Raw genomic sequence first — 16,314 nt, 5'->3', positions numbered from 1 at the left:
TGCTGAATATTTTAAGTTAAAGAAGTCTGAGAAAGTGGCAGAAACAGGAAGGTCACTTTGACCTCTTTGCCCCTCATCCTTTCTCCCTGAAACGAATCACACCCTCCCTTGAGAGGTGCCCTCTGTACTAAAGGAAAAGAGATTCCCCTTGTGCAAAGACAGCAAGATGCCAAGAAGAATCCTAACAAACAGGCTTTGCTAAGTTTTCCTCAGTGTACAATTACCTCACACTCCTTAACCTACCATATTCCATGACTGTCCACTCCTCATCACACCCAGCATAAAAATACACAAGTCTGGGGAACCTGGGTGGCTCAGTGGGTTAAGCATCCGACTCTTGATCTCAGCTCAGGTCTTGATCTCAAGGTCATGAGTTCAAGCCCCGCACTGGACTCCATGCTGGGCATGGAGACTACTTAAAAAAAAAAACAAAAAAAAACACACAAGAAAAAAAACAAACAAAAAAAAACACACAAGTTTGTTTTGGAGGGTCTTCTGAAGACCCCCTCATGCCACACAAAACTTGTATCACATAAATTTCTATGTTTATCTCCGGTTATTCTATCAGTTTAATTTTTAGACCCAGTCAGGGGCCTAAGAGGATTTGAAAGAGGACTTCAGCTACCCCCATGTTGACCTGCCTGTACTTCTTGATTCTTTCCAGCTTATCTCTTAAACCCAGACAAACGACCCTGCGGGGAAAAGCATCCCATCACGGGTGATGGGAATCAAGACTACCCCCTCAAGCAGTAATAACTGTTCTGACAACAGCAAGACCCCACGTGACTGCCCCCAAGACAATGATCGACCTGACCTTCACTGCCCACCTGCACGTACCCACCGACCTTTGTCCCATTTTCCTGATATAAACCTGAAATATTTTCGGCACTTCAGAGACAGTCTTTGTGACGTGAGCCCGCTGTCTTCCCGGGGCTGGCCTCACTGAAATGAATTCGTTTGTTTCCCCACCGCTCCTCTCTCTGCCTTTGGGCTGAACCTGGTCTGTTTGGGTCCCTTGGAGCCAGATGCTCTTGTACCCCTTGAACCCCAGTTACAGGTTGAGGAAAACATTCCTTCCCTAGACTGGTCAGAAGGGTGGGGGGTTGTCTGGGAACCCCTGAGCTTGCAGCTCGTGTCTGCAGAGGAGTCTTGTGGAACACTGTGCCCTTAACTTGTGAAGTCTGGCCTGACCCTGGGTCATCAGTGTTGGAATTTAACATTGCACCAAACAGCACTTTCCACCCCACTGGGGAAAAGGGGTCTGCATCCCGACATGGCATGCTTTGCAAGCCCCGATATAAGGCTGTGTCTTTGTATATCCTACCGGGCCCTCTGGCTAACAGCAACCTGGAAGCCCAGAGAGCCAAGGGCAGCAGATTGAGAAAACATAAAGGTGTGTTTTGCAGTGTCCCTGTCCTAGTTAGAACCACCCTGCCCTGCTCTGATCTTAGGGACCGGGGGATGGTCTCAACACTCCCCTCTGTGTTTGGTTTCTGGTGGGAACTATCCTATCCTAGTTGAAGGGTGGGGAGTGAAGCTGGTGCTCAGAAAGAGGTGGTAGGGGTACAGAGGAAACCACGTCTTCAGGAGGGGTTCTAGAGGGAAACGGCAGATTTGGTGACTACCTGGGTTTGGGGACAGCTGTGTTTTACACATTTAGTGAGCAATACACTTGGCGCTTTCACATAAATACAGCTGATCCACCAACAACGGGTTTGAACTGCACAGGTCACTTATACATGGATTTTCTTTGATAAACAGAGCACAGAACCGTAAATGTATTCTCTCTTCCTTATGATTTTCTTAATAACATTTTCTTTTCTCTAGCTGAGTAAGAATACAGCGAATACACAGAACATACAAAATACATGTTAATCAACTGTTCATGTCATTGGTAATGCTTCCGGTCAGGACAGGAGGCTATTAGTAGGTAATTTTGGGAGAGTCAAAACTTATATGTGGATTTTTGACTGTGCATGGGGGTCAGTGTCCCTGATCCCCTCAAGCTGTTCAAGGATCAACTGTATCTGGGTTTCTTGATTCTCTGAAAAAAAAATGAGAAACCCTGTTCCCACAGAGCAATACCCAGCTGCAGCTAACAACTGCCCTCTCTGGACAGTGTGTGTGCTCCCCACCAGGGCCTCACAGCCAGCCTGCCATTACATCTGCTTTTCTTGCTTATCCAACACCCCTTTGCAGGCTCCAGTAACTGCTGCAGCTGGAGAGAATCCTGCATTCTCGGGCTGGGGTCTATAAAACCCCAGACAAAACAAGTGGAGCAGAGAGGTTCTGCTAATAGATTCTGAACATCCATGAGGACAGTGGCTAACTGCTTCTGAATTTCTCTAGCAGTCAGATCACCATCATGTGCTCTTTCCAACCACAGGAACCTTCCCGATAGATCGAGGGCTTTATTGTTGGATGTAAACAGTTTCTGAGCACAGATTCTGTGCTGGAGTTTCTCCCTTTCCAAATATGGACCCAGTCTGCCTGGCCCTGGGCTCTCTTCCCCCCGGGCAAGGAGACTCGGAAGCAGGGAGACGTCCCACAGGCTTTCCCAGAATGTGGCCAAAGTCTCAGTAAATATAATTTAGTGTCCAGTAAAAGCCCGGAAGCAGCTGGGTTTCTTCCACTTCTCACACCGGCTCTTCTGGAGTCTGTCTGAGAAGTTAGCAGAGTCCATTAAACAAAGTGAAGGATTCAGGGGCCAATCGGCGCAGCGGTCTTCACTGTGCTCTCACAGGTCCGGCTTTGTCGTCCCCATTTTGATCCTGACTTGGCATCTCTAAGTCCAGGCGTCTCAGGGAGCATACGAAGTAGCGAGGAGGCTTGCAGACCAAGTCGAGTTCCTCCTTCCTGGACCCCAGGGCCGGCAGGATCAGCTGGTGGGCGTGCAGGTGAAGGGGGATGTGGCGGGCCTTCGCCTGGTGCAGCCCCAGCTTCTTCAGGGTACCAAGAGACAGCTTCTGTACAAAGACAAGACAGCTTCTTGAGAGCTAGGCCAAGAGCTCATCCTTGAGCAGTACGCTGCGTCAGAAGTCTTCCACTTAAAGGAACCACCACTGACTCCTCTGGAAGGCACAGCGGTGGACAGCCTGCTTCAGGGACATTCCCAGGAAGGGTTCGGAACCCAGGTGAGAGAAAAACCACCACACCTGGGAAGCTCTTATCAGCCAGTTCTCTGGCCTGCCTAGAGAATGGGCTGTAACATCAAGAGATAAAAAAGTGTCCACCGGGCGCCTGGGTGGTTCAGTCGGTTAAGCGGCTGCCTTCGGCTCAGGTCATGATCCCAGCGTCCTGGGATCGAGTCCCGCATCGGGCTCCCTGCTCTGCGGGGAGCCTGCTTCTCCCTCTCCCTCTGCCTACTTGTGTTCTCTATCTCTCTGTCAAATAAATAAATAAAATCTTTAAAAAAAAAAAAAAAAGTGTCCACCAGGGATCTTCAGCAATAGTAGGAAAGGCTGCTTGAAGCCTTCAGAAAGTCTCCCCCAACCTGCCCACAGCCTCCTAACAAAATCTGAGATGAACGAATGAAGCAGAAGGGTTTTGCTAACAGATCCTGCAGCTCCGTGAGAACAGTAGCTGTTTCTCTCTAAGCTAGGTAACTAGTACATGTAACTAACACAGTACCATATCTGAAAACAATACATCCTTGTGGTGACTCACTTCGGACTTTAACAAGGGGAAAGCATAAGCTCCCCCCCCACTTAGCTGTTGCACATTGGGTCACACCAGTATCACCTGGGGGGCCAGCTGAGTCCAGTTTGAGTACTTGTGATCACCAAGGATTGGGCAATCCAGTCCAAAAGACAGATGAACTCGAAGCTGATGTTTTATTCCTTTACCAAAAAAAAAAGAGAGAGAGAGACAAGAAACTTGAGTAGCTACAGAAACCATAGTGTGGGTTACATCTGCTTCTAACCGTATTAAATTGAAGCACAGTAAGACTGGCAAAGCCCCACCTATAATAAAGTTTAAAGAATAACAGAGCAAACTGTAAGCTACTAGGAAAGAAACATTATACATGCTATTAAGCCTCTAAGTTCCCCTCCCCCTCACAGTTCCTTTTCCACCACAGATAACCATTATCATCAACTTGGTATCTCTCCCTGCTTTGCTTTTGTTTTGTTTTTGAGAGAGAGAGAGAGAGAGAGAACCTGTGCGAGAGAAGGGGGTGGGGGCAGAGGGAGAGGGAAAGAGAATCTCAATCTCATGACCCTAAGCTCATAACCTGAGTCAAAATCAAGAGTCCGATGCTTAGCTGACGGAGCCACCCAGGTGCCCCTTGTTTTGTTTTTTAGATAACATTATATAATGCTAAACAGTAGTGCTTTGCACATTTTTTCACTGTAGCAAAATATTCGTAACATTAAATTTATCATCTTAAGCATTTTTTAAAAAGATTTTATTTATTTATTTTGAAATAGAGCGAGAACAAGAGAGAGAGCATGAGCAGGGGGGAGGGCAGAGGGAGAGGGAGAAGCAGACTCCTCACTAAGCAGGCAGCCTGACACGGGGCTCGATCCCAGGACCCCGGGATTATGACCCAAGCCGAAGGCAGACGCTTAACTGATTGAGCCACCCAGGCGCCCCTCATCTTAGCCATTTTTTTTTTTTTTTAAAGATTTTATTTATTTATTTGACAGAGAGACACAGTGAGAGAGGGAACACAAGCAGGGGGAGTGGGGGAGGGAGAAGCAGGCTTCCCGCCGAGCAGGGAGCCCGATGCGGGGCTCGATCCCAGGACCCTGGGGTCATGACCTGAGCCGAAGGCAGACGCTTAACCGACTGAGCCACCCAGGCGCCCCTCATCTCAGCCATTTTTAAGGGTGCAGTCGTGTGGTGTTACATACCTTCACATGGTCGTACAACCATCACCACTGCCCACCTCCAGAACTTTTTCATCCTCCCATCCCGAAACTCCGACCCAATTAAACATTCCTTCCCGCTTCCTCCAGCCCCTGGTAACCACTATTCTACTTGGTCTCTGAATTTGAGTACTCTAGGGGTCTCATAAATGGAATCATGCAACATTCTTCCTGTGTTGGTTTCTTTCATTTAGCATAAAGTCCACCCACACTGAAGCACATGTCAGAATCTCCTTCCTTTTCAAGACACATTCCATCGTATGTCTACACATTTTGTTTATCCATTCATCTGGCGATGGACATCTGGGTTGGCTTCACCTCTTGGCTACTGCGAATAATGCTGCTATGAACACTGGTGTACACATATCTTTCAAACCCCTGCTTTCAATTTTGTGGGTAATACCCATGAGAACTGCTAGATTATATGGTAATTCTATGCTTCATTTTTTTTGAGGAACCGCTTTGCAAATTTTTAAATAAATGTACGCAAACTATTTATATCTTTCTACTACCTACTATTTTTAGTCATCCCTGTTGGGAGCTCCCAGCCTCAGGTTAGCACCAGAAGCACACTCTCAAACACATCAGCTACAATCCCAGCCCTCTCACCAAACCAGCTGCTCAGAAGAAGGGCAGGACCCAGCACAAGGCCCCGGACGAAGCTCAGTGGCCCTGGGCTTTTGCCATCCCACTGCAGAAAGGTGGCCTCTCACCGGTAATTGGCTGGAGCTCCACAAGGGCGGAGGACAGAGTGCTGCTGAGCACCCGGTACTGAGTCACAGCCATATGTGCGTTCCGGTTGCTCCGTGCTCTCACTATCTTCCCATCCTCCATGCGGTAGCCTGGGGACAGCGCCATCTGACGCCAAAGAAATCAAGATATGGTCACAAAGGAAGAGCAGAAAACCCAACCCCCTGGGGATGACAGTTCACCCACCTTGTAGTGCTGCTGCTGACCCTGCACCTCCTTCTCGATGATAGGGATATCCACGACTCCTGCTGGGGGCACCGGGACGCGCACAGTGATGGCCCTGGGCATGACACACAGACCCTGGCTTAAGCCATGAGGTGAGGGGGGAGCTCCTCGGGTTTGGCTGCTTCGAGGCTGTAACACTGGACCTTCTGCACTACTGTGGTCAGTTCTAAAGACTGGAGCATCCCAAGTGATCTCTTGTCACAGCATTTAGCCTGAGAGCTCGATATTAGTATCTTTTTTACTACTAATGTATATTAATTACAGAATATTTGGGAGAACACAGAAAAACAAAAAAATTGTATTTATAACATGGTCTTTCCTTTCAGCCTTTAAAAATGAATATGTATAGTTTATTTTTTTAATTTTTTTAAAAAAAGATTTATTTGAGAGAGAGAGAGAAAGAGAAAGAGAGAGTGAGGGTGGGTGGAGGGGCAGAGGGAGAGGGAAAGAGAAACCCAAGCTGACTCTGCGCTGAGTGTGGGTCTCAATCTCACAACCCTGAGATCACGACCTGAGCTGTAACCAAGAGTAGGATGTTTATTCAACTGTGCCACCCAGGTGCCGCAAAAATGAATATGTATAGTTTAAAATGAAATTAGGGGGGCTCCTGGGTGGCTCAGTCGTTAAGCGTCTGCCTTCGGCTCAGGTCATGATCCCAGGGTCCTGGGATCGAGCCCCACATCGGGCTCCCTGCTCGCCAGGAGGCCTGCTTCTCCCTCTCCCACTCCCCCTGCTTGTGTTCCTGCTCTCGCTGTCTCTCTGTCAAATAAATAAAATCTTAAAAAATAAAATAAAATAAAATGAAATTAGGGTAATATGGCTTTGTATCCTGTTTTTTATTTATTTTTAAAGATTTAATTTATCCATTTGACAGACAGAGAGAGAGAGCACAAGCAGGGGGAGAGGCAGGCAGAGGGAGAAGCAGGCTCCCCGCTGAGCAGAGAGGCCAATGCGGGACTCAATCCCAGGACCTTGGGATCATGAGCTGAGCCAAAGGCAGATGCTTAACTGACTGAGCCACCCAGGCGCCCCTGTATCCTGTTTTTTAAAAGATGGTTAAATCCTGACTGTGTATGAAATGAATGAAGAAGTAAATAAATGAACGGAATGAAAAATTCACAGGACCGCACCTGCCTGATTTGCCAGGTAGACAAATGGGGGGAACTGTGCTCAAAGTCACAGAAACCACCACCACAACTCAATAAACATTCCAGATCACTTTTGTTGGAGGTGTCCTTTCATCATGTCTGAGGCAGGCAGAAGACCCTTTAATCTGTCCTTACGCTTATGCCTCTTCCAGGTCAATCACAAAGGAGTCCTCCTGGGTGGCCTATCATAGAATCGCTGACCGAGGGGTCAAAAGCCCATTCATATAACAATTCACAGCCTGGACACCTCACTTCAGGTTGGTAGCCGTTTGGGCTGCTGTCTGATATATTTTCTCATACTTAAATTGAGTTTTAACTGCTAGCTCACTCTTTCTAATGACATAACACTACTGCTCAAAAATGTTCACTCACTACATGCTCCATGAATAGAAACAGGCATTGATTTAGGTAGGTACTAGTTCTGTACAGATGAACAGATGAACAAGACAAAAATCCCCACTCTCAAGGAATTCAAAGTGTAGTAAGAAGATTCAAACAAAGAACTGTAACAAGTCGCTATCACAGTAAGCCAGCAAATGCTAATCAGTTGCCTCCCATGTTCTACTTCGAACTTCTACTTCCTACACCTGGTATTTAAGGCCATCATTAACTAGGTTCCAGTCTACCTTTCCAGCATTATCTGTCACCATTCCCCCCTCCAAACTAGACTGTGTGCTTTATTCCTTTGTGAATGCCATTCCCACAATCTATAACACAGTTCTCCATCTTGTCTATCAAATCCTATTCATTCATCAACACACAATTAACGGATTTCAGTTCCTCCATGATGCCTGATACTGCGAATGGTTACCGAGTCTAAACTTTCATAAACAATTTTCACAAATAATATAACACTTTTTAAAAAAGATTTATTCTAGGGGCGCCTGGGTGGCTCAGTTGGTTAAGCGTCTGCCTTCAGCTCCAATCATGATCCTGGCGTCCTGGGACCGAGTCCCCCTGCATCAGGCTCCTTGCTCAACAGGGAGTCTGCTTCTCCCTCTCCCTCTGTGCTCTCTCTCAAGTAAATAAATAAGATCTTTAATTTAAAAAAAAAAGTGTTTTTAAATCTTTTTTAAAAAAAAGATTTAGTCTAGAGAGAGAGCATGAGAGAGAGAGAACGTGCACATGAGCAAGCAGGAGGAGGGGCAGAGTGAGAGAGAGAGAATCCTGGAGCTCAACGTGGGGCTTGATCTCATAACCATGAGATCATGACCTGAGGCAAAATCAAGAGTCAGCTGCTCAACTGACTGAGCCGCCCAGGCACCTCAACCCTTTATGATAGACTTACATTTGGATTACTAGGATACATAATAATAGTCTCAATTTTCAGTCTTTCAGCTCTTACTAGGAGCTAGGGACCGTGTTAAACAATTCATATGCATTGTCTCATTTAACTCTCTCCTCAACCCCATTATTCTCATTCTTCCTATGAAGACAAAGCTTAGAGAAGTTTAATGACGTGCCTAAGGACCCGCACTGGTAAACAGCACAGCTGACAGGTGAACACGGATCTTGTTGAGCTCTTAGCTACTACGCTAAACTTCTTCCATTACCTGTAATCTCTTATTACAGTAGTTCTTATATTTTTTTTTGTCATCATAGTGGCAAACCCAAAAAATGCGTTGGTCAGCTGTAAGGGGAGGCGGGTCCTCACTACTCTAGTGGGAGAAAACCTGGCCTACCTAATAGTAGTTAACTATTCAAATATTAAATGTGTGAGGGGAGCCGGGTGGCTCAGTCGGTTACGTGTCTGACTCTCGATTTCAGCTCAGGTCATGATCTTGGGGTCCTGGGATGGAGCCCCACGTCAGGCTCCACACTCAGCTGGGAGTCTGCTGGAGATTCTCTCTCCCTTTCCATCTCCCACTGCCCCTTCCCTGGCTCATGCTCGCACTCACTCACTCTTTCTCTCAAATAAATAAATCTTAAAAAACAAAACAAAACAAAACAAAACCCCACCATCACCACCCAACAAAAAACAAATATTAAACGTGTGTACCCTTCAACTTAGCAATTCCATTTTTAGGAATCTGTCTTAAAGATATAATCACCTATTCTTTGCAATAGACTCTGAAAAATGGAAAGTTAACTAAATATCCCAATATTTAGTTGTCTTAGACAACTACAATTAACATTTATTCAGAAACATTTCAGTGTCCATTAAGTTCTGGGCATCCTGGGGTTTTGTTAGGTATACTCTGCGTGCGCACACATGCACACACACATTTTCTTTTATTCTTTTTTAAGTTCATACCACAAATACATAATTTCTTATGTATTTTTTGGCATCCGAATTTTGTAACACGAATATCTTCTATGTTTTATAATTTCTATGAACTCTTTAAAGGAAATTATCTTCTACACTGGTTTATATGTGGGGTTTGTTTGTTGAAAGATTTTATTTATTTGAGTGAGAAAGAGAGCATGAGCAGAGGGAGGGGCAGAGGCAGGGGGAGAAGCAGGCTCCCCACTGAGCAGGGAGCCTGACAACGGGGCTCGATCCCAGAACCCCGGGATTGTGACCTGAACTAAAGACAGATGCTTAACCGACTGAGCCACCCAGGCACCCCCAGGAAGTTATGATATACCATACAACAGAACACTATAAAGCTCCTAAATGTACATGCAAAATGCTCTCCAAGATATATTGTCCAAGTGAAAAAAAGCAGGATGCAAAGCACTGCAAAATACATTGCCATACAATAATTCACTTATACATGCCTTGTATGACCCTGGAAGTTTACACAAGACAGTAGAATAGTGATTGCCTCTGGGGAAGAAAACTGAGTAGATGGGGGACAGGAGTAGGTTTCAGTTTTGTTTGTGTATCTTTCTTCTATTAAAAAAATGGAGGTAAACCTACATGCACTAACAAGGAAAGATCTCCAAGACACAGTTAAGTGGTAAAAGAAAGTATAGTGTTGGGACACCTGGGTGGCTCAGTCGGTTAAGCATCTGTCTTCAGTTCAGGTCATGATCCGGGGGTTCTGGGATGGAGCCCCACATTGGGCTCTCTGATCAGCAGGGAGCTTGCTTCTCCCTCTCCCTCTGCCTGCCGCTCCCCCTGCTTGTGCTCGCTCTCCGTCAAATAAAATCTTTTTAAATAAAGTACAGTGTACAGGGTACAATGTAATGCACACACACCCAGTACGTATCAGACATATTCGTAAATACATTGAGTAAGGACCAGAGGAATAAAAACCAAACTACCCCAAGGGAAGGGACTAGAATGACAGAGTAGGTTCTCCAAGTTTTTTGCTTTATCTTTGTTGTTTGACTATTTTACCACAGGAATGAAATCATGTACTACTTGTATAATTAGTTTTCAATAATTTCTATGTACAACCACAATTAGGAGCCACTATTCTATCAGACTCCAATATTTTTTTTTTTTTTTTACAGACTCCAATATTCTAAGCACTTAAACCTGTTTCCTGTATTTTTCACATGCCCACACGTCCTAGCACAGTGCCCTCTCCTAACAGGAGGTCCTTCCATACAAATGGACGAAGAGATAAAAGGATGCCTTCATTTATACCAGTTCTACCAACTGCTAGCGATGGGCTCCATACCAGTACTTCTTTGCCACTTGACGGGTTCTAAACAGCTCTTGGACTTGACGTGCCACTTCCTTCTCCCAGGCCAACACCATTACCCCTGTAGTTTCCTTGTCCAGCCGGTGGCACAGATGCAAGGGCTCTGCCTTGTGGCCATGAAGCATCTTTGCCAGGATAGGCAATACATCAGTGAGGCAGAGCTGGACCCCAGGGCCACCTAAAAAGGGAAGAGCCAGAGGTTTTAGTGGCCAGTAAAAGATCCCACCAGGGCGCCTGGGTGGCTCAGACGGTTAAGCGTCTGCCTTCAGCTCAGGTCATGATCCCGGGGTCCTGGGATCGAGTCCTGCATCGGGCTCCCTGCTAGGCGGAGAGCCTGCTTCTCCCTCTGCCTCTGCGTCTCTCTCTCTCTCTCTCTCTGACTCTCATGAATAAATAAATAAAATATTAAAAAATAAAAAAATAAAAGATCCCACCAAAGAACTCTACCTGGGAAGAAAGTCAATGTTTTCAAGAGCTTTATTACTGAAATGTGGTCCAGAAACTGGCAACACTAGTATGTTCAGGGAGCTTGCTGGAAAGGAATCTCAGGCTCCCAACCCAGATTATTAAATCAGAATCTGCATTTTTTTTTTAAGATTTGATTTATTCATTTGAGACAGAGATACAGAGAGAGAGAGAGAGAGCATGAGCAGGGAGAGAGGCAGAGGGAGAGGGAGAAGCAGGCTCCCTGCTGAGCCAGGAGCCCGATGTGGGGCTCGATCCCAGGACCCTGGGATCATGACCTGAGCCGAAGGCAGACGCTTAACCATCTGGGCCACCCAGGTGCCCCCAGAATCTGCATTTTAACAAGATGCCCAAGGGACTCACATGCCTATTAAAGTTTAAGAAGCACTGTCCTAGAGCACGTGGCTTTCGCCTCAGACATATATATACTTATTAATCTACCTGAATACTCACAATAAAATCAGCAAAGTGAGGAGGTCTGGTATTTCACCATATAAACAAAGGCTTGAGGATTTGCCAAGTAAACTCGAGTGATAAATACAAAACTGTGAGGCTCTCCTGAGGCATTACAGAAGAGCTAAGAAGATGGGCTTTAGGTGAGATGCTCCTCGGTTCTATTCTAAGCCTAACTAGCCATTGGCCCGGAACAGATGATTTAATCTTTCCAACTTGCAGTTTTCTCATCTATAAAATGTAAATATCTAGATAATAATTGTTTCATGGGGAATGGGAAGAAAAAGATCAAGAGAGAAAAAGAAAATACACAGAACACTTGGCAATGTCTGACTTAATTCCTTGTCTTCATGCTTTTCTCCATACCTGCCCAAAAAGCATTCTTATAGCTCAACTATGCCTTTTCCCCCAGTAAATCGCTTTCCCAAATGCATTTTTTTCTATCAATCTTTCCTGTCTCACTCAAGCTGTCTTAGACTACATTTAACGTTTATTCGGAAACATTTCAGTGTCCGTTAAGTTCTGGGCATCCTGGGGTTTTGTTAGGTATACTCTGTGCGTGCGCACACATGCACACACACATTTTCTTTTATTCTTTTTTAAGTGCAACCACGAATACATAATTTCTTATGTATTTTTTGGCATCCGAATTTTGTAACACGAATATCTTCTATGTTTTATAATTTTTATGAACTCTTTAAAGGAAGTTATCTTCTATACTGGTTTATATGCGGGGTTTATTTGTTGAAAGATTTTATTTATTTGAGTAAGAGAGCATGAGCAGAGGGAGGGGCAGAGGCAGAGGGAGAAGCAGGCTCCCCACTGAGCAGGGAGCCTGACAACGGGGCTCGATCCCAGAACCCCGGGATTGTGACCTGAACTAAAGACAGATGCTTAACCGACTGAGCCACCCAGGCACCCCCAGGTTGATATGTGTTTGTGTGTGTGTATGTGGATCCTGTGTACATTTTCAGTAGTGGAGGCCTCTCTACAGGGCAGTTTAATTTTTGCTTTGGCTGGAACTCCATTTTTTTTTTTTTTTATCAGTTTTCATATTGGTTTCTGTGATTGGAGTTTCTGCATGTTTAGGTGTCCTTATTTGATCCTTGCCCATGCAAAGTATAAGATCTGATTTTTCTCAGGTTATTCTGTCTCCACTCAAGGCCTGAGGTGGCTGACTGATTTATGCTGCAGTTTTGGGCTTGTGGGTTGAGATTTTCTGATCTTTGTTCAAAGAAGATGGACTATTTTCCTTGGTCTGGACTTAACTGATGAAACTGTACTCTGGATCATGTGAACAAAAACGTGCAATAAATCACCACGGTTAAAAAAAGACATGTGAAGCAAATTCAGAGCCATTATATGGAAATACCATTACTTATAGAAGGTAATAAACTACCAGAACACATTATCCACAAGAGATTCATAGGCCGAAAATAGAGTATTTATGAAAATTAGTGAAAGTGGGAAAATTGTGAATAAAGGCAAAAATATGGTGGTGTCATTGTTGGAAGGGGAAATGGTCAGAACCTTAATATATTAAGTCCTATATATTTTTTTCTTATATGTCATTTCTTCTTTCCCAGTTTTTTTTTTTTTTTTGAAGATTTTATTTATTTATTTGAGAGAGAGAGAGATATATCAGGGGCAGGGGGGAGGGGCAGAGGGAGAGGGAGAAGCAGACTCCCTGCTGAGCAGGGAGCCTGACACAGGGCTGGCAGATGCTTAACCCACTAAGCCACCCAGGCACCCCTCTTCTTTCCCAGTTTTGATGTAAAATAATATGAAGACAAGAACCACAGAGCCTTAGTATTTCTCTATAAAAATTCCCGTGGAGCTCTGGACACAGTGCATTCCGTAAATCACTGCTGACCGCCAAATGTTTGGAATGCAGAGACTGTCTTTTATATCTGTGTCCTCAGTAGTGCCTTATACAGGACTATAGTGCCTTATATAGTACTCCATAAAAAATTATTTTGAATGCAAGTCTTTAAGGAGCCTCACAAGTAATGTGTCAAAGTTATCCCTAATTGTAGTGAAAACAGAAGCAGCACCCCTCCCTCTCCCACATGGTCTTTACCATGCACAGGGAGACCGTAAGGTTTATTGATGACCACGAGATCCTTATCCTGGTGCACGATCCCTCGGCTCAGAGCCTTAGCAAGCACGTTGGGGTGGACTCGCTGCAGCTGCTGTGTGAACCGCACTAGTTCTTGCACTCTCCGCTGAACAGGGCTTGTGGGCACCTACCGGGAGAGCAGCAACAGGAAATGACTGGTGAAGACCTTCAGTAAGTCTGGGTGAGAATTTGGGTTGGGAACGACTATCTCTGCATTGAACTCGCGCCTTCCCCGAATAATTTGAGAGCGGCAGTGCATGTCTGTCTTACCTGTCTCCACGCAGTGCTCAGGGCCGAGGCCGGCAGGAGCCAAAGACCCAGCCCGCAGGAAGATATGGTACCGTCCTGACCTCTTCCCTTCCCTTTCTCCCCATTCTTCCACACGTCCTCCACATTTACTTAACATCCGTCAGAGGACCCTCCCACCTCACGCCCAGCCGGGGAATCGGTGAACGCACTGCCTCTTGGGAGTTGTGGTCCTTTCGGACTCACCGGCTGTTTCTTCGTCTTTTGTTCCTGTTTCTGGGCTCGGAGCTTCTCCGCTAATCGCTGGGCACTCACGGTCCCAGACGCAGCAGCAACCGAACAAAATGGCTTTGAGACGAGACTAAAGAGACTCCCCAAACGCTGCTTGGAACCCCGGACCCACTGGCCCGGCGCGTTACAGCTGGGTGCCGCCATCTTGTCAAAAAGGGAGGGGCGAGTCTAGACCACGTGCGGAAGAGGGGCTAGAGGGAGGGGGGAATGGGCGGGTCCTGAGGATCATGTGGGGGAATGGGGGCGGGGTCTGGGCCGAGTCACGTGGGGCGGTGCGCGCTGAGTGCGGCTGCGCCGGCCGGTAGCTGCAGCTGGAGCGGTGGCGTTTGGAGGAGACTCGGTGAGTGCTTGGGAAGCCAGGCTGGGGCTAGGAAATGCCGGTTCTTCAACGCTTTAACGTTTTCGCGTCTCCGGGGCTTCTGTTCTCGGAGAGCACTGCCCCGGGAACCGTTTCTCCCAGTGGGAGAAGACCCTACTCAAAAACACTTCCCCGCCCCCGCGCCCCGTGGAAGCGATGCCCCATAAACGCTCGCCCCAGAGCCGCCTTAGGCGCCTACCTCGTCCCTCTTGGCAGCCACATCCCTGGTGTCCGGCCAGTCCCCCGAGGGACGCGTCGTGTCACCTCTCATTTCCTTGCCGCTCGACCTTCGGAGTTGCCCGGATCTCTGTAGGCTCCCCACCCCTCACCTCCTCTTTGTTGCAGGCTGTAACCTGTCCTCTCCCAGGGGTAATGGGGAACCCTTCCGTTATCCAGGGTCCCCAGCTGGTATTCCTACCTAGGGAACACCTTGAGTTTCTTCTGTTCTTCCTCAAGAATTCATTTTTTGGAGTCTCCTCGCCCCCTACGCTCTCCCTGCTCCTTCCAAAGACAAGACTGAAAATGCAGTACAGAGCACGGACCTTCCTTCCCTTTTATGCTTCCTTCATTTTTTCCCCTCCCTACTTTGCAACCGCCCCAAACCTCTCCCTCTCTTCCAGGGTGCAGTGTTGGAACTCCCATGCCCAGACTACAAGGGACTCCCTCTGATTTCACCGAGGGGTGGCTGGAAAGATGAACCTCTGGTTGGGGTGATAATGTGAAAAATACCTTGGGACATACCTGCCATTTGTTAAGAAACCTAATGGCGAGTTCCGAAGGGATGTTCAGAGAACTAATGGATCTGTACCGACATTAGAGGAAACGATTTTTTAAGACTGCTGAGAATGAAGGCTCCTTGAGGTGTTCGAATAGGTGGTAGTGGAAGTAGGTTTGCGACTTACCCCTCTGAAAGGGATTGGCAGAGGGAGCCATATTGGGCACGAAGTAAAGTTGAACAGGTGAGTGGAGCTAACCTATAGAAGACTTCATAAGTCGAAGAAGAGTTTGAGCTAGATGTTAGAAGTAACGAGGAGTGTTTGAAGCTTCTTGAGCAGGAGAGAGAGTCCTTGAATTCTAGAAATGAATCTGGCAGTTGAATGCAGGACAGATTGAAGAGAAGAGGGCTTTGATAGCAGGCAGATCAGCTGGGATGCTGCAGTCTAGGGGAACAGTAAAGAGGTTATGCTTCGTCCGTGGTCTTTCCCCCTACACTGTACTGTTCTTTGCGTTGGAATTGATTTTGAGTACAGGTCAGGATGTATCATTGGCAGCTGATGTTGAAGTCTGAGTCCCTTGAGGACTTGCTCATGGTTTCTTTGTAATTCCCACATCAGGCACAGAGTAAACTCAGAAATATTCATTCCTTAGATGGCTGCAGTGCATCACAGACGTGTATTAGATGTGCCTGAACATTTGAGTTGTCTTCTTTCTGTCAGTTTTTGACCTGAAAAATGGAGGTAGGAGTAAATGTATTTGTAAAGAGTGGGGAGGAAGGCTTGTGTATGTATCTGTAATAAGACAGGTGATCAGGATATAAATTCGAAGAATCCCGAGGGAGGTTGGGAAACAACTCTTTTTTTTTCCTGCAAATTCACAGGTAAGATGTAGATCTATAACAGTTGAGAATTGCTATCTTTTACTGATACGCTCCAGACCCAGGTTCTGATTTTATTCCTTGCACTTAGGTACATGAAGCCTCCTTTTCTGAGGACTCTGAAATGTGAATGTCAGGATTTAAATTTATATCGTTACATGAATTACAAACTTGTTTTAGGTATAGGACTTCTTTTTTTTT

General features: G+C 46.2%; 2 protein-coding genes across 2 annotated transcripts in view; one reads left to right on the top strand and one right to left on the bottom strand.

Annotated features, from left to right (window-relative positions):
• Window positions 1-2,391: 2,391 nt before the first annotated feature.
• On the bottom strand, window positions 2,392-14,338 carry RPUSD4 (RNA pseudouridine synthase D4). The gene is made up of 7 exons (XM_081799129.1): window positions 14,117-14,338; window positions 13,586-13,751; window positions 10,564-10,765; window positions 5,805-5,898; window positions 5,582-5,726; window positions 3,742-3,839; window positions 2,392-2,966 (listed from the first exon to the last, which is right to left on the bottom strand). Exons 1-7 carry the CDS (start codon window positions 14,303-14,305, stop codon window positions 2,727-2,729), a joined length of 1,134 nt encoding a protein of 377 aa, XP_081655255.1. The 5' UTR covers window positions 14,306-14,338; the 3' UTR covers window positions 2,392-2,726.
• A 75-nt stretch (window positions 14,339-14,413) lies between these two features.
• The window catches only part of SIRAL1 (SIR2 antiphage like 1), a 47,181-nt gene continuing 45,280 nt past the window's right edge, over window positions 14,414-16,314 (top strand). The window contains exon 1 of the mRNA XM_081799131.1: window positions 14,414-14,501. The gene's annotated coding sequence lies outside the window, so the exon portion shown is untranslated. The remainder of the gene's footprint in view (window positions 14,502-16,314) is intronic.

The sequence above is a fragment of the Leptonychotes weddellii genome, chromosome 11 (genome assembly GCF_054177405.1).
Source record: "Leptonychotes weddellii isolate Sample4059 chromosome 11, ASM5417740v2, whole genome shotgun sequence".
Lineage (NCBI taxonomy): Eukaryota > Metazoa > Chordata > Mammalia > Carnivora > Phocidae > Leptonychotes > Leptonychotes weddellii.
This window is presented reverse-complemented; position numbering and strand designations above follow the sequence as displayed.

Bases quoted from the DNA above. Each gene is read 5' to 3' on its own strand.
- RPUSD4 (XM_081799129.1), bottom strand. From the start codon at position 14,305: ATGGCGGCACCCAGCTGTAACGCGCCGGGCCAGTGGGTCCGGGGTTCC. The intron at 10,766-13,585 runs GTAAAGACCATG...TTCCCTTTTTAG, and splicing joins TTACGGTCTCCCTGTGCATG to GTGGCCCTGGGGTCCAGCTC. The intron at 5,899-10,563 runs GTATGGAGCCCA...TGTCATGCCCAG, and splicing joins CAAGTGGCAAAGAAGTACTG to GGCCATCACTGTGCGCGTCC.